Consider the following 18350-nt stretch of genomic DNA (forward strand, 5'->3'; position numbering starts at 1 on the left):
CTCCCACAGCACCTTAAATAAGCCTCGTGACATTTCAAATTATAAAAACAAGTCTGATTTATGAATCTCGACTATCATGCCAGACCTGTTTTAGTGCCCATCAAGTCAGGTAATATACAGGAAAACATTTAAAATACAATGACGGTTACACGAGGATGCACACGTGTCAGAACTAATTGGACCTTTAAGATCTGCATGTTGCGCTGTGCGCACTCACACCTCCAAGCAGAACAATAAACTCATCCATAAAAGGAATGCAAAATATTTTACATTTTTCATCTTGAATTTGTAATGGGTCTCAATATTGAATCAATTAAAAACCAAGCCCAGGAGTACTTCCACTTCTTCTTCTTCTTTTTTAATCCTCACCCAAGGATATATTTGTTGATTTTAGAAAGAGAGGGGAAAGGAGAGAGAGAGACAGAGAGAAACACTGATCAGTTGTCTCCTGTGTGTGCCCCACCGGGGGATCAAACCCACAACCCTTTGGTGCATGGGGTGATGCTCCAACCAATGGAGCCACCCGGCCAGGCCAGAAGTACTTCCACTTCTGACCATGACGAAGTATCAGACAACTTCCTGCTGAAAACAACAACAAAAACTGGTTAAAATAACAACCACCATTGGAAGGCATCAGACAAAAACGAGGGAAGCAGGTCTCCTTGGCAAGGCGGCGTTCCCACAGACCCAGGGGACACCGCGTAGAGAAGGGAAATGCGCTGCCGTGAGCTGGACGTTCTGTGCACAAGCACCTCTTGGGGCATTTTGTGCTCCGAGGTTGTGCTTTCAAGGACCTAGGTAATGAGAAGCAAAGAAGAAAGGGCCTTTGGAGAGGATCAAAACCAAGCAGAAATTTTGATTTCTCGAAATGCTAGGGAGGAAAAAAAATGAGTTGAAGGCAAAGTAGACATGTAGAGTAGAAGGGGCCCTGTAAACCTCTGAGCTTTTGATCGAAACTCTTGAATGATGCAGCCCCTAAGCAAGGAGACCCAACAGCGCTGGACCCAGGCGATGCCCTGCCTCCCTTTCAAAAGCAGCAGAATCTTACCCAGAAGACAATAACATCATCTAGAGCTCCTACTCTCTTTCACACATTTTTGGCATTCATCATGGGAAAAAGTCATTGAAAACTAAAAAAAATAAAAGCCCAGAAGGTACAATGACACCCCGAATTACATAGACGAAGTTATCAAACACTCACTTTAACATAACTACCCTGTGCTCCTGGCTCTTAGGACGTAGTTCTGCCAGGACCTCAAGCCCTTCAGCCTGTGGTCACTCACAAGCCTGGCAGATCACGGTCAAGGATCTGCAAGGGCTGGATCCCCCCTTACAGACCCTCCACCTTGTTGTCATCACAAGTCAACATGGCAATGATGACACACGCTGACAGCTTATGGGAATAAGCTGCTGCTTTTTCATTTTCTACCAGTGACAGAATCTTCCTTTCACCCTGGAGAGAGCAGGCACAGAGGTTACCCTCCGACCTGCCTGTTAGCAGTCTCTTTGTCTCTGTGGTTGGAGTAGTGTCTTTGGGGTGGCCAGGTCTGTTTTGGGTAAGTGCTCAATCTTCCATATCACCCCACATCCTCTTCTTCTTTTTCAAATATGTTTATTGATTTGAGAGAGAAAGAAAGGGGGAGAGAGAGAGAAAAGAAAACTTAATTGGACAGAAACATCAATCAGTTGTCTCCTGTATACAACCCAACTGGGGATCGAACCTGCAACCCAGGTATGTGACCTGATCGGGAATCGAGCCTCCAGCCATTTGGTGTAGGGGACAATGCTCCAACCAACTGAGCCACAGCGGCCAAGGCTTTTTTTTTCTTTGTTATTTTTCCCCACCCTCACTTCCTCCTTTCCAAGATGGCCTCTGGGTGTGGAGAAATTTTTTCAATTCTGAGATATATAGCACGGTCTGTTTTTTTTTCATGACAAATACATAGAAATGAGTCAAATTTCCAACAAGAGGGTTTCTTTAATTCCATAAAATATACTATATGCATCTATTTAAAAGTTTGGAAGGGTGTGAATGTGGACATGAGACAGATTTTGGGGTGGTGGGAAAAGCAGGGTTCCCCCTCCGCATGTCAGTTCCCACGGCGTCATTTGCCGGCCCTGCCATCCATGACGACAGCCCCGGCAGCCACGGCTGCCGCATCTGGATCTGAAATCCACAGCTGGGGGATTTGCTGCTGGCTCCTAGGCTCCCTCTCAGCCGTGCATCCCTCCCCATGCATTCTGTAAGATGTTTTACATAAAGTGATCAATTAGGAGCAGATAAAAAGGCTCTGGCCATTAATTTCCTGACGTAAGCATTTGTTTTATTTTTATCTATGAGCTGAGCTCAAAGCCAACGTGGGCCCCTTGCAACAATGTGCACACAAGCCCTGGGGCCCCACCTCCACACCTACTCATTGGCCCCACCTGGCCCTGGCTGGGGCCGCACCTGAGCACTCTGCCTGCCCCCCTTGGCCACAGGATGTCTTCATTCTCATCACCCCTACTTTTGCATTTGCTATACTAACATCAGAAAACTGTAGGTTTAGCCCTGGCTAGTGTGGCTTAGTGGGTTGAGTGACGGCCTTTGAACCAAAGGATCACTGCTGTGATTCCCAGTCAGGGCACATGCCTGGGTTGCAGACCAGGTCCCCAGTAGGGGGCACATGAGGGACAGTCACACATTGATGTTTCTCTCCCTTTCTTTCTCTCTCCCTTATCCTCTCTCTGAAAATAAACAAACTATTTTTTAAAGGAAATTGTAGGTTTACACCTCGGTTATCTGTGTAGCCTATTTATGCAGGGTTCTCCAGCTAAAACAAGGTTCCTACAATTATTTTATCAATTTTAGCTGTGCCTATTATAATAATCAAGGGGAGACGCTCACCCTGCTCACCTGCCTGTTCACAGAACAGCCTTTGGGGATGCACCCACACCAGTAACCTGCAGAAGTCGAGGCCTAAACCTGACATTAGAATTTCAGAATGCCTTAAGTTAAGTGTTTTTACTGCTTTTTGCAAATAAGTTTCAAAAACCTTGTTCATTTAATAAAAATCTGCTTCTTCCACACGCCATGAGTAAATTTCCAAGTGCTTTCTGCACCGCACCAAAGACCCCCTTCCCCACCACATGGGGGTGCTGCACTTGTCTTGGCCTCCAGTGACCCCTGCAGCTAAGAGATGCCCGCCGAGGATGGCCTCCTCCCAGGGTTTCCCACAGAAAGCAGAGGGAAGAGCTCCCTGCTCCTCAATCTTTCCAACACCCACCACCCTCACCCTGGGCTCGGAGGGCCGGGGTCACATTGTGCATGTCTGACTGCTTGCTCGCAGGTCTCAGGCGCTCGCTTTCCTCTCCTCACTTTTTTGGCTCAGACAAGGCATGCTTGCCTCTCCTTTCTGCCTGACCCGGAAACCTCAACTTGAATCCCTTGTTCTTCTTGAATGAACTAGTTAATGACTGTATCAGTCCCCTACTGCTGCGTAACAAATTACAACTAATGTAGTAGCTGAAAACACCACTACTTTAGCCCTGGCCAATATGGCTTAGTTGATTAGAGGCATCGCCCCATAACCAGAGGATTGTGGGTTTGGTTCCCAGTCAGAGCACATATGAGAGGTAACCCATCAATGCTTCTCTCTCGTATCAATGTTTCTCTCCCTCTCTTTTCCTCTCCTCTTCTCTCTCTCTAAAATCAGTAAGCATGTCCTCAGGTAGGGATAAAAATATAACAACTATATCTCACAGTCCTGAGGTCAGAAATTCCAGGCAGAATCTTGCAGGCTAGACCCAAGGTGTTGGTGGAGCTGCATTCCTTCTGGAGACTTTGTTTCCCTGACTCCCGGCCTCGGGGGCTGCCTGCGTTTCCGGGCTCATGACCCCGTCTCTGCATCACTCCAGCCTCTGCTTCCGCTGTCAGGTCTGCTCCTCTTACTTTGACCCTTCAGCCTCTCTCTCCAAGAAGCACTTGTGATCACGTTGGGCCCACCCAACTAGTCTAGGGTATTGCCCTGGGTCAAGATATCCAACTTAATCATAGCTGCAAAGTCTCTTTGGCCACATGAGGTTCCCAGGTTCCCAGACTAGAACATATATGTCCTTGGCAGGCCATTTTCTAGACTAAAACATTGAACAATAATTTTTGTAACTGATTCTAAATATTGATGTCACCATTTTACCCTGTGAAACTGTCCCCTCATGGCTGAAGAAAGGGAGACAACCCACACTGGTTTCCAAATGACCAAGAGGCTGTTCGGCAGGTTTTGTGAAAAGCAAAAGGAAAAATACAAATTGAAATTTAAAAATGTTACTTAGATACGTAAAGAAACTATACAAAAGCACTGGCAGGGTGGCCCTGGCAGGCTTAGTTGGTTGAGTGTCATCCCATGCACCAGAAGGATGCAGGTTCGATCCCCAGTCAGGGCACATACAGATTCAGTCCCTAGTCCGGGCGCTTATGGGAAGCAACTGACCTCTCACATCAATCTCTCTCTCTCTCTCTAATAAAAATCGATCAGAGAATCTCCTCAGGGGAGTATTTTACGTAGAAACTCCACAAAGGAACTTTGGTTTTGTTGCCACAAACTGAAAAGATGTGAAAGCCAATATATTAAGTCTGGCCTGGGGACTGGAGACCAGCCCTTGGGCAGGGGGTTCCCACACAACGCCTCCTGACAGCGCTGGAGATGGGACCAAGGCTCGCCCTGCCACTCTATCTCAACAGAGAGAGATTCTATCACAATACTTGTGTGGGAACAGGGGTGCCCAAACTCTACACGATTTCTCAATCTGAGTGCCTAAATTGAAAGAGGAATAAATACTCCAGTTCACGGGAAGTTCACACATACGGGATACAGAATAAGAAGTTGAGAAAAGTAAAAGCTTCCAGACCAAGGGTTCTCAACCTGGGGTCCATGAACCCACAGAATAAATAAATGGGTTTCAGGGGTCCGTGGTTTTTTTAAAATACACGTGTAAAATTTAGTGTGTTTGTATTACGTGCTCCTCCCCCCGCCCCAGGCAGGAGATACATAGTTTTCATCACAACTGCAAAGGGGTCTGTGACTCTATAAAATATGTTTTATATAAAGTGATCAATTAGGAACAGATTTTTAACAAGCCTCATGTCACTTGTTTCCCCACACAAGCAGTTGTTTTGTTGTATCTATGAAATGTGCCCCAAGTCAGCCTAGGAACCGTGTGATGATCTGCACGCGAGCCCTAGGGCTCAATTCCGCACCCACTTACAACGCAAAGCAGAACAAACAGCTTCCTGTTCTGTGGGGATGGTGGGCTTCTGAGTTACCCAAGCAGGGACTTCCACGCAGCTGCCAGCTCTAATCATGTGGACCAAAAATGACAACACATGAGTGTGGTGTAAACGTATTTAAATAAATGGGTTTACTAGAAGGTGTGAGTCCACCGTGACTCCACAGACGATCACTGAGTGAGGGCAGAAATCTTTCTCCGTTTACTTACCTTCCTTCCACACTTACAACAGTGACTAGCTGGAAGGTGATCATCAGTAATAGATCATCAATAAATGTGCATCGAATGAATGACTTGATAAAGAGTTTTCTGGAACCCTGTGGAGACTGCGGGTCCAATTAAATGAGGCTGATTTTTAAATTTTATTTTACCACTGCTAAGAACATTTTTCGTTTTGTTTTTACCGTACCTTGTTTTAGAAAGCAAAGCACTAAGATTATGTGTTTTCTCTATCAGTGATTTGGTTCTGTTTTTGTTTTCTCCAGAAAAACAGCTTTCAGTTCTCATCTTCAAAACAGAAAATCACCCTCTTAAAAATGCAGAATCACCCCCAGGTGGGGAATGCAAACACGCCTTGAAATTCTGGAGAGAAGAGCCACGTGGCACACAGCCCCATATACTGTAAACTCGAGGTAGTTCATTCAGGCACCTTTATTTTTTCCTTACCAGCTTTAAAATCCAGCCATGCTGCCTGCCCAAGATTGTGTTGCTCATTTTCTGGGCAGCAAATGAAAGTCTTGGAGAAAACCTGACCCTTGGAGGAATAATCCAACTTCTCTGAAGGAAATAACTAGTTGACCAGATTCTCCTTCAGCAGCAAAATAAGGAGCCCAACCTCCCCACATAAAGCTATTTAGAGCAAAATTGACTCACTTCTGAATGTAACAAATTATAATTTCTATAATCACTGGGCATTGCTGATCCAGTTGTGACTGGGGTGTGTGTTTGTGATTTCATTTTATTATTTTTTTCTGCAGCTTAATTTTTCAGTTTTGCCAGAATGAAAGAGGAAGTGCCTTCTAACCACCCCCAAGACGGTTCCGCCAGCCTAGGGGTTCCTGAGGTTTCCGGGCTCTGCCGTCAGCCAGCGAGCCCAGCAATGCGCCTTACCATCAGCTGCGCAACTTGGGTTTTTCCTTTTTTCAGCCGTTTTTATCTCCGAAGAACTGCCTGGTGGAGACCCCTCCAGCTCTTCCCAGCGCATAGGTGGCTCTCTCTCTCTCTCTCTCTCTCGGATCTAAAGCAGTGTGACAAGTGACTCTGTGAGTGTTTGTGTGTCGTTATTCGCTTCACACTTACTGAAAAGTGTGTGAGAGTGTGTCAGAGGACGGAAGAGAAGGGGAGGGAGACCACTCCACCCCACAGCCTTAGCTGCAGGACATCGCGGCCCCCTTGGCCTGGCCTCTGCAGCCCGGCTGGTCTCCCCAGGTGCATAGCTCCACCATGCAGTGCCCCTGGAGAGGCCTTTTGGCGGCTCCTGTGCTCCTTCTCCTGCCCCTGCACGCCTTGGCCTCTGCAACTGACGATGACCCTCATGGCACCAGAGCCTCAAAGGGCCACACCTGTGTAGGTATGTACATATTTTGCATATTTTTGAGTGGACGTAACATTGTGATTAAATTACCTTGTTTGCATAGCCTATCGCCTATTAAATGACATCAGGAACTGTAAGACTCCAAGGAAGATTCCTCACTGACATGGAAGGACTTTGGGTTTTAGAATGCGTGTTCACACTCCACACGCATTTGTGTGCAGGGAAGTGCTGTGTACAATTGCTAGTTTGAATTAGTCATAAAAATCTTCTGCTGCATTGGTGATTGGGTTCCCTCTCCCAGTCCCCCTAAGTAGACAACTACAAAAGCTTGACTCGCTGACCCCCTTTCAGAAGGCAGCATCACACAGCAGAAAGAAGAGGGGCTTTGAACTCCAACAGACACACCTGAGTTCAACTGCTGCCCGCCCCTCTCGCTCTGCTCCACCCCTCACTGTCAGTGAAACCTTGTGGGAGTCCCCTACCCCGCCCCACGACTCTGTGTTCTTACTGATGAAACACAATCCCCTCCTCACAGGGATGTGCTGAGAACTGGGACTGGGCAGATACATTTAGATTATTTGCACCCACTAAGGGATCAACCACCTTAGTCTCCTTCTTTCTCCCAGGGAGTCCAGAGTTGCCGGTTATAGGACAGTCACCTGGAAACACTGAACAATGAGTGACATATAGCTCCTTTACCTTTCTTGAAGTACTTCATTTCCAAGTTGTTGTTTTTTGGGGGAGGGCTACATTTGAAGAAGAGTAAAAGTAGGGTAGGACCTTTGAAATTCATATTATCCCTGTAGCTTCCAAAACAGTAGCAGGCGTTTTAATGGGTCAGTCCTTGGAGCCAAGGAGACTCAGAAACCTTGGCAGCAACTAATCCACTGAGCTACTCAGAAAAAGAAACCAAAGTGTAACTATGATGGCCATATCTTACAAAGGGGAAATCTAGACCCAGATTCTGACACTTAATAAATTACTTCTGGAGACAGTACAAAAAAATATCTAAATTAGTTCTATTTCCCAAGAAGCCACAACCTTGGGTTATTGTACAGGAGGTCTGTCCAGAAAAAGTCCAGCCATTGTTAATATAATGAGAATGGTGTGTGCCACGTCGATGTGACCTGATAGCCAGGGAGAGTGGACTGGAATGCCCAAGTGTGAACAATATGACTTCACTGTACTAGTCGGTGGGGGCGGTAGATGCAGTTGAGTGAGCATGTGTATTGTGTGGCCGTCACACACAAAATGACTAAGTGGAGAAATGAATCTGCATCAAATATTGTGATAAGCATGAACATTCCTCCATGGAAACTATTCTGATGATTCAGAAGGCCACAGCTAAGGGCAACTGGTGATTGGCAGCTTCATCGCAACAACTCACCCACTCACGTATCATGCCTAATGCAGAGCTTTTTGGAAAAACTGCAAATCACCCAGGTGACTTAGCCCCACTTCAGCACAGATCTGGTGCCCTATGACTTCTGCCTTTTCCGAAAACTAAAATCACCTTTGAAAGGAAAGAGATTTCAGACCATTGATGAGATTCAGGAAAATATGATGGGGCAGCTGATGGCGATTGGGAGAACTATGTGAGGTCCCAAAGTGCATACTATGAAGGGGACTGAGGTGTCATTGTCCTATGTACAGTGTTTCTTATATCTTCAATAAATATCTCTATTTTTCATAATACATGGCTAGATACCTTCTGGACATACCCTGTATGTTTGTGAATATACCTCTAATTCCAAAGTCTCCTTTTAAATTAAACCCTTCGGACCACAGATTCCCTGTGAACCCATGCTCCACAGTCCCAGGAACAAAGGGCTGTAGCCCCCTGGGACCATGATGGGGAGGTCATCCTCACCCACTACTTGGTTCTGTCAAATAAATATTTACCATTGTTTTGTTTGCTCAAAACAAAACCCTAAAGCCTGTCTAACAAAAATACACTCGATGAAAGGCTTAAGTGAAATAAGTTCTACTTCTAGGATGGTCACAAATTCAATGTTTAGATTTAAGCAAGGCATCTGAGAGATTTGGCTTCCAGGCTTTAAAATAGACATGAGATCGTAATGCATTCCCCTGCCTGCCCCATTCCTAATGAGGTACAGAGAGCTCACAGGAGCTGTTGAGGGGTCCGGGAGGAGGTTGTGCTGGTGTCTATTACTGCACATCAAGTTAAAACATAGCCATATTGCTATACCATCATTTTCTGGGTCAAGAACTTTCCAGAGCCTGGCTGGTGATTCTTCTGCTCCGTGGAGGGTTGACTGAGGTCACTAAGTGGTATCTAGATGGAAGATTGGTGGGTCTGGAATGATCTGAGACAGCTTCACTCACATGTTTGGTGCTCTGTGGGAGGGAGATGGATAGAAGCCTGGCTTTGCTGGGACTGTCCATCAGAGTTTTCATACTTGGCCTCTCAAGCAGGAAAGTCTCAGGAAAGTAGGACTTCCTACATGGCAGCTCAGGGACCCCAAAGAGAGCGTTCCAGAAGACAGGAACCAGAAACTTCCAGTCTGTCCAGGATTGGGTCTGGAAACTGGGACAGTATCCCTTCATCTTCTGTCAGTCAAAGCAGGCCAAGGTCCCCCCAGTCAGAATCCAGGAGAGCAGACACAGACCTCTCCTTTTGATGGGGACTGTCAAGTAACTTGTGCCCATCTCTGCTAGCCACATGAGTTCACTTTGATTGCCCATTAAAATACCCCATGGCCCAAGAGCTTGGAGAGTCTGTTGCTGACTAGGTTAGGTGATATTTAACACCAATCCACCCACCAACTCGCAACTTCTAGCTAACCCCTCAGGGATGACTTATTTTCCTATTATCATCATAACAAGAAAGGTGGACACAAGAGGAGTCCACAGGGTGACCCACAGTCACTGAGCATCAACTGTGGTCTGAACCAGCTGCTGCAGGCTCTCCAGGTCGGTGTCTTCCTGTTTACGGGTGGTTCCCTGGGAAACAGACCCAGAAATGTGAGTGCGTGGAGTTCACTGAGGAGGCTGCCTGGGAAAACACCTGTGAGGGGTGAAGAAGGCAACAGGTGTGGGCAAAACAAGGCAAGCCGTGGTGTGGCTACACCAAAGATTCAGCCAACCTCATGGAATTCTCTAGAATTAAAATGACTCTTTAGAGTTGTCCTGCAGTGGGTCCAAGCCTTGGAGCTCCCACACTGAACCGTCGCAGGACATAAGCTGACCGTAGTGGGAGAGGTCCTTTTGGTGGAGACAGTACCTGGAGAAGACTCCGGTGTGAGTGGTCTGCACCCACACTCCTTGTTTATCTGCTCATTGTTGACGGACCATTGGGTGGTTTCCATTTCTTGGCTATTGTGAGTGATTCTGCTATGAACATTCATGTACAAGGTCATGTGTAGACATATGTTTTTACTTCTGTTACACATATACCTAGCAGTGGAATTTCTGGGTCATGTGGTAACTCCATGTTAACATCTTGGGGAACTGCCAGACTGTTTGATAGAGCAGTTAATACCCATCTAACTTGCTATTATCCATCTTATTTTATTATAGAATCCTAGTGGGTACAGGTATGGAGTCGTATTTTGTCTAACTTGCATTTCTCAAAATAGGGGCCATGTGTATAGCTTTGAAGAAATGTCTAATCGAGTTCTTTGCCTATTTGTCTTTTTTAAATTGGTTTTTTATTGTTGAATTATAAAAATTTCTTATGTAATCTTGATGATATTCTTGAAGTCCAATTTATTTATGTTTTCTTTTTTGTGATTTCTGTGTCATATCTAAGTCCTAAGCTTTAAAAAGTTGCTACCGATGTTGTCTTATGCCCACTTCCTTATCTTATTTCCCAGACATTGGGTCACTAGCCACCATTTTGGTTACCAAGGCTATAACTTCTAAGATTGCAAGTAGCGAGAACAAACATAAACTAGACTCAAAGCTAAAAGGAAAAAAGGAAACTTTCTTAGGAGATGAATTTTAAAAGCAAAAGGCAGAAAAACAGAGTCAAGGCCTAAACAATGAGCCAGGAAACCAAAAATAATGGCTGTCAAGAGCTTCGGGAATCCCTCTGCCGGCTTCATGGTACTGCCCCCATCTCTGTCCCTCCAGACCAGCTGGTTTTCTGTCCAAGGCCTTCTGACTAACGGGCTCTCTCTCAAAGTCCAGGCTTTGCTAGCCACAGTTCAGTTCTCACAGAGGTGAACACTCTCTCTGGTTGCCAGTCCCCTTCCCAGCAAAGAGGATCTGGGTTGGTGTTTGGTCACCGAGTAAGAGGCAGGTAGGAGTGAAGACAACTCACAATAGAGACATGGCTGCCACAGTCATCACTGAAGGGCCAGCTCTCACAAAAGGTAAAATTGTTGGGACAAGAGATAATCCCAAAGGATCCACACAGATGTTACTGAGTGACAGAATGAACATCCCATCATAGACACCCAGCTCCAGATCTGCAGGGAGCCTTTCCCGTGGGAAACCAGCAGTAGACCCAGAGGACATGACCTTGAACCTAGTCCAGCATCAGAACTCAGCTGTGCGAAGCCCAGTGGTCCCTTTTTCAGTTTACAACAACATGTTTGCACTGAACTACACATCCCATTTGATTACTAAGCAAACATGATTCAACCGGGCCTCTTTCTGCCACTCTTCAAATGTTACAGAATCAATAATGAGCAATGTTTATTTTTTGCAAAACAGTATTTTCTTTACATGGGTGATTTAGGGCCAAAGTAATCCCTATGTTCCAAAGTCATTGACATTTAAATTAATTCACTGAGTTTATTTTTCATTTTTAATTTTTTAGCATTATTTGGTGCTTGGGAGGCCTTACAAATAGTTAAAGAAAAACACAGTTTCCTCCCTTATTTTGGTTAAATATGCAAAACACCTTCAGACTCAGTTAAAACCTTTTCTTCCCAACCCCTGGCCCCCATGCAGAGCAGTCAGAGATGACTTCATAGTTTGAATTTTAAAAAAAGAAAAAGAGGTGGTCCTATGGTTTCAGACCAAAGTCAGTGGTAAAATGGCACCACTGGCCAGAAAAAAAAAGACCGAGATGTGGGCAGAAGAGAAGGTTGGAAATGTACAATCACAATTCACATACACAGAAACCCACTCTCTCCACTTCTCTGTAACTGAGCACTCGGTCGTTAACCACCACAGCTTCTGACAGAAAACATTCATCATCTTGCCACTTACTGTCTAAGACCTGACATTGCCATTGAGGTTTATATGGAGGACAGTTTTCATAACTTAAATGAAATAACTCTGCAGATCCAACATGCGACAGAAATATATGTGAAGTATGCATCAAGAGAAAGATTTTACTTAAAATATTGTACAGGCAAAAGTGGATTGAAAAGAACAATGGTTCGGCTTTCCAATTTTTTCTGAATATATTAGGTTTTAACAAGGTCTCTCCAAGAGAAATTGTAATAGGCATAATTAGCAGATAAGTCTTAGCAAAACTTTTTTTTTATATTTCCCAGAAATTGAGAAAGTGACTAGGTAACAAATGTTTTTGCAAGTCAGGAGGTTTCTAGCTCTTTGCTTTCAGCACAATTGAAGGGGGACTTAATAGAGTTGTCAAGTGATAGATCATTTGAAATAATTTTTAATGATAGATCACCTAAGATTTTTGACATTTAACTGAGGAGTTAATGAATTAAATGACATTATTATATCAGAGGTACTTTCATTCCCATTTACTTATTTAAGTAGGTGTGTTTTTTGGCACTTACTTTTTAAAATGAAAAATAGGAACAGACATGGTATTGAACCTTGTCACTTTACATGATTAAGTAATATTTTTCCATGGATGTAGGTATGCATTAAAAAGGCCTAACTATCTCATTAACAGATGCACTTTCAATAAAAATTTACCTTTAATCTGGTCAAGATGGAGGTGTAGGTAATTACACTGTGTCCTCACACAACCAAAAGAAGGACAATACATTTAAAAACAATAAACAACCAGAACTGACAGAAAATCAAACTGTATGGAAGTCCAACAACCAAGGAGTTAAAGAAGAAACATTCATCCAGACCAATAGGAGGGGCAGAGACGGGCAGCTGGGGTGGAGAGGACTCTCAGCAAGGAGGTAGCTGGGGGACCAGGTGGGCAAGGCAGCAGCTGGTGCAGCGGGAAGTCCCACATTTGTGTGCAGATAAACCAGGAGGAACAACTGTGGAGCGAGACAGACCCCGCAACCCAGGGTTCCAGTGAGGGAAATAAAGCTTCAAAATCTCTGACTGAAAAAACCTGTGGAGGCTGCAGTGTCAGGAGAAATTCCCAGCCTCACAGGAGGAAAGGGTACAGGGAATAAGTAGCATAAATGATAGGTAGGAAATAGACAGGGGAAGGTTAAGAATAGTATAGGAAATAGAGAAGCCAAAAACCTTTTATGTACAACCCATGGACACGAACTAAGGGGCAGGAAGATGCAGGTGGGAAGGGGTGAGCAGGGCGGAGGGAAATAAAGGGGGGAAATGGGACAACTGTAATAGCATAATCAATCAAATATATTTAAAAATGGCAAAAAAAGAGTGTAAAAGAGTCTCATTACCAAAATGTCAGCTATCTATTAATACATGGAAAAATCTGAAAGTAATAATTTATAAGTAAATTATAATTTATCTATTATAACTTTCAAAATGGACCTTTATTATTTAGAAATTGTTTATCAAATTGGCAATGCATAATGTTTAGATAAGTTAATTTTATTAATAAAGGAAACTCTATCCAAAAGAATGTTTTAATATTTAGATGTTATATTAACAGGAAACTAAAATTGTAACTTAAATTTTATTAATGTTAAGAAGCATAATAGTATAGTCAATAAAATGCTTTCAATCATAAAAGTATATTACATTGGGGTAAAATTCAATAATCGAAGAAATGCAAGGAAGTAGACTTTTTATTGAAATACAAATTCAAGGACAGGAATTACCAACATAAATTTCTCATTGTGAAAGAAGAGTTTAATCATATATTTTAACTGGATAGGAATAAGTATAGATCACTATAGTATTTAAATTTCTCTGGATACATAGAGAAGATTAATGTGTTATTTCTATTGCAAGACTTATAATCTTCCTGGAATTATACCACTCACAGCCATTAAAGTATGGAAGGGGTACATAGTTTTTCCAACTTTTTTAGGAGGTACAGAGTAAAATGTTTGCAGACCATTGGTTTGCACACTGGACTCTACAGCATGACACCTGTGCTCTGCAGTCCAACCTTCGAGGCTCTCCAGGATGTGGCTTCTTCCTACCTCTCTCATTCTTCTTCTCTCGTAGACCCAGGGCTGTGGCCTCAGCCAACTCTCCACTTTCTCACCTGCAAGTCTTAAAAAATACCACTACTCTCTTCCTAGAGGCCTTTCCCACTTTTTTCTCTCAAATGAGGTCCTCCCATTCCTTTCCACTCAGCTCCTCTAGCAGACTGTCACTGGTCTCCCAGGGCAGGGCAAAGTGTCTTCCCCCTCTGTGGTCCCTGATCACCAACAGGTCCCTGTGCCCCAGCACGGGGTGCAATGACCCAATTGTTCTTCTAGTCATCAGGATTCCCTGCTGGTCTGTGACTTCTCTTATTCACCTTGGGCTCCTCAAGCTTCTGAGCACATAGAGGTGCTCAGGAGTATGTGTCAAAAGAGAAACAGGATGGAATGGCCTCTGGTGTCGTCACTCTTGAGTCTTTGTTATTAATGTTGTATGTATTTCTGAATTAGCCATGCCAACCATCCTGCAACTCTCAGCCCAGCCTGTTCATTCCTCTCACTGCCCTTGCCTGGGCCCTGGAATGCCTTCAGCCCTGTTCTCGCCAGCAGTTCTCCAACATAGTGCCTTTCTGTTTGCCAGTGTTCTCAGGGAAGTCAGCAGCTGGGAAAATTCACTGAGCATTTTCTCATAGAAATGATGTTCTAGGCAGTGGTGGGGCTGGGCCACAGAGCCTAATCTTTCTAAATGTCTTGAAGATACTAGATACCTGCAATTAAAAAAAGAATTTGATGACAGCAAAACAAAAACAATGTTAATATTACGTGTTTTTTAAAAGATAAGTTCATGAGCTTCTATTTTTAAAACAGTATTTGGAGAATACATCTTCACCCGATGGGGGACTCAGCAGGTGAGATAGAAATGAGCAGTCCTTAAACACCTGCCAGGTGCCAGGACAAGGGGCAGGGATGTGGTGTTCACACCTGGGCTCCCTGCCCCCATCTCTGGCTTAGTCACCAACAGCTGGGGGGACAACGGCTGGCACTAGGATTATTTTAGGTGGTGACTTTCATATTTTCTTTCTTATTTCCTTTTCTTCTCACCAACATAAAAATGGCCTAGATTGTCGGGAGCCGACCAACAGCCATCCCTTGACACAGTTGGGATGGATGAGTTGCATCTGCACAGCAGAGGCAACTGTGGCTGGATTTCCTGTCTATCTCTCCCTTGCATGTTTGTCTTTGTGATTAATAGGTGGTGGGATTTTTAGGCACCCGCAATTCAGGTCCAAAGATCCGCATAATTCCAATGAAGTTGTACAAAATAATTTCTTGTCCAGAGGACAAAGTCCCCCCTAATGAAGTAGCCCCTGAATATCTAAAATTTGATGGAGTAACAGCCCCTCCTCTGCCTTGGACAGGAATATATATTAATAGAAGTAGACAGGCAAAGAACCAGGAGAAGCTGATTAGCTACTAAAAACTAAGCACATAGAAACAATTACCAAAGAGTTAGAGTCCATATTACATAAAGAAACATTTTAGACAGAAAGATAGATAGCTAAGTTAGACATCACAAAGGCCATATAATAAATTTCCTATAACCTCTGCTCGGTCTAGCATACCCTTTTGCCCCATGTCAAATTCTAAGAACTTTAATAAACAATAAGATATTCAAGCTCTGTACAGAGAGCTATTTAAAATTGTCTGATTAATGGTTCTCCTGGTCAAAACAACTTGTGTTTAACATAACTGAAACCATGGAATTTCCTATACTTTTCCTGGTTACCTCTGTATTGGTTTTTTCTGCTTAACTGATCACGCCATGCACCTGTTCCTTTAATGTTGCATAACAATCTCTATAAAAATAAAGCCTAAATCAAACTCTGAGAGTTCGGTCAGACCCAGAGGCTGGCTTTTCTCCAGCATCCAATCGGGTGTCTGACTCTTCATTCGTTGCCTGCACCGTCCATCCTTCAGGGACCCTGAACCCTGCCGAGACTGGACCCTGGCACTAGATGATGCTTGTCGATTAAAATGACAAACTATAAAACCCTATAAAGAACTCATGGACACAGGCAACCATGTGTTGATTGTGGGGGTGGGGGTGATAGATGGAAGTAGGAGAAGGTCTAGGGGGGACAAATGGTAATGGAAAAGATACAGTAAAAATGAATTATTACCAAAATAAACCATATGCTCTGCTCCCACCCCAGCAGGGAAATCCCAGAACAGAATCTATGTGTTTGTGAAGGGACACCGGGGAGGGGACATACTGAACTAAGTCATGCTGGTCCAACAGGGATGCATGGACCCAAACGTAGCCACGGCGTGACTCCCAACCCTGTGCCCCACCCCTCCCTGGGGTCCTGAGCAAAAACAAAAAGGTCATTCTGCTTCTCACTGGTCTTCGCACTTCTCCTCATCACCTCATTCATAGCTCCTTCCTCTCGGGCCAGCCAGCACAATCGATTCCAAATCTGTCTGCTTTCCTCTGTCCCCACAGCCACATGTTACTCTAGTTGAGCCACCGTCCTCTTCTTCCAGGACCAAAGTAGCCTCCTACTGTAGCTCTCCGCTCCCACTTTCACCACCTAAGCTCCTTCCTCACCCGACAGCGGTCATGATGTTTGTAAGACCCAGATCAGGTGGAAGCAGCCCCTCTACCGAACCATCCGGAACACCCCATTGCTCCCAGGGTGAATCCCTACCTCTTCTGTCATCTCCACACGCCACGCCCTAGTCTCCACCTGGCCCTGCACCTCATCTCTCACCCCTGGGTTCTGGCACCAGGCTCACTTCCTCAGGTGGTAGTAATTCCCCCTTCTACAAAGTCTGCCCCAGCTTCTCACTCTGCTTTCTCCTTTCCATTGTGTTAGCCATTTTTTGCTGTATTTTTGCAAGAAGCCTTCTCTATCACCTTGAGCTAAGAAAGTTTATAACAACCCATCCTCACTACCCCCTATTCTTCTTTCTTTTTTAAAATCCTCACCGAAGGGTATGTTTATTGATTTTAGAGAGAAAGGAAGGGAGGGGGGAGAGAGGGAAACATCAATGTGAAAGAGAAATATCCATTGGTTGTCTCCCCCATACATTTCCTGATCAGGAATTGAACCCACAACCTAGGTATGTGCCCTGATCGGGGATCAAACCCACAACTTGAGTATGTGCCCTGACCAGGGATCAAACCTTCATCTTTTTGGTGTACGAGATCCATATTCCAACCAACTGAGTCACTGGCCAGGGTCACCAGGTTCCTTTTCCTCACAGCACCTACAATTATGTATAATTGTGTTTGCTTACTTACAATCACATTTCCCTAATAAAATAGAATCTCTGTGAAGGCAGGAACTACATCAGCTTGTTCTCAACCTATGCTCAGAGCCCAGCACAGTGCCAGCATCTGGGAGGGACTCACTCGACACAACACCGTGCTCCTTCCCCAACTGCCACGCACCTAAACTCTCGGAGCCTCCGTTTGCTGGTCTGGAAAATGAGAGCAATTATGTGTTCATCTTTGTGAAGTTTGAATGAGATGGTAATGTATGCAAAATGCTTTGAAAACAGTGAAGCACGCTCTGCCATGTGATGAATCACTCGTGCTCCTACTCGAAGTCAAAAAGGAAGTATAGTCACACCCAGCCTGTCTCTCCCGGCTGCCAGGTGCTGTCATAACTTTTCAACCAAGCATGGGCTTCAGACCAATGGGGACTCCAATAGGCCACTCTCTGCAGTTGGCTTCATTTCCAGCCTGCCCAGTCCTGGTTATAATTACAGTTCCAAGAGCTCTATTTCACCTCACAAGGATTCCATGGTACAGTCTGCAAACTACCCAAGTTGTGTGACCACAGGCAGATCTCAGTAGCAGGTGCTTTTATTCGGGCCCATTTGCTTCTTCTCCTATAATATCAGGGGTGTCAGTGTTTATTATACTCATTATTTTCAGGTGCCAGGTGAAAAGAGATTTTGGTGAGCACTGAGCAAAATGCATGGCTCTCACCTGCTGTCATCCCTCCCTAAATGAACAGTCACTTGGACAAACTGGCTTTAGCAGAGCCAGACCTTTTTCTAGCAGCCAGAGAACAGTCTGTAATGGGGAAATTACTCAGCCCATGCATCTCTCCAAGGGAAAACATTCTTTAGCTTGTCAAGACAGTGCAACCTCTTAGAAGAAGCAATAGCAAAGTCGATTTCTCCATTCTTGTCACTAAGGGACTTAGGACATACCTCACTGTAAAACCAAAATTAACAGCCCACTGGGAAGAGAAGTTGAGCCCACTGGAAATGGGCAGAGACATGTGAGACAGTGAACTCAAACAGAAGCTGAGCCCAGCCTGGGCACTTAGCTA

At 44.5% G+C, this 18350-nt stretch overlaps 1 protein-coding gene across 2 annotated transcripts in view; it reads left to right on the plus strand.

The window, feature by feature from the left end:
* Window positions 1-6320: 6320 nt before the first annotated feature.
* AOAH (acyloxyacyl hydrolase) overlaps window positions 6321-18350 on the plus strand; it is a 131079-nt gene continuing 119049 nt past the window's right edge. The window contains exon 1 of one of the 2 annotated variants that reach the window (XM_053661628.1): window positions 6321-6835. In XM_053661628.1, coding sequence (XP_053517603.1) covers window positions 6709-6835 — 127 coding nt within the window. In that variant the 5' untranslated portion in view covers window positions 6321-6708. The remainder of the gene's footprint in view (window positions 6836-18350) is intronic. The other variant, XM_037126482.2, reaches the window with a different exon arrangement.

This window comes from Artibeus jamaicensis, unplaced genomic scaffold (genome assembly GCF_021234435.1).
Source record: "Artibeus jamaicensis isolate MK-2021 breed Jamaican fruit bat unplaced genomic scaffold, CSHL_Jam_final contig_1016, whole genome shotgun sequence".
NCBI lineage: Eukaryota > Metazoa > Chordata > Mammalia > Chiroptera > Phyllostomidae > Artibeus > Artibeus jamaicensis.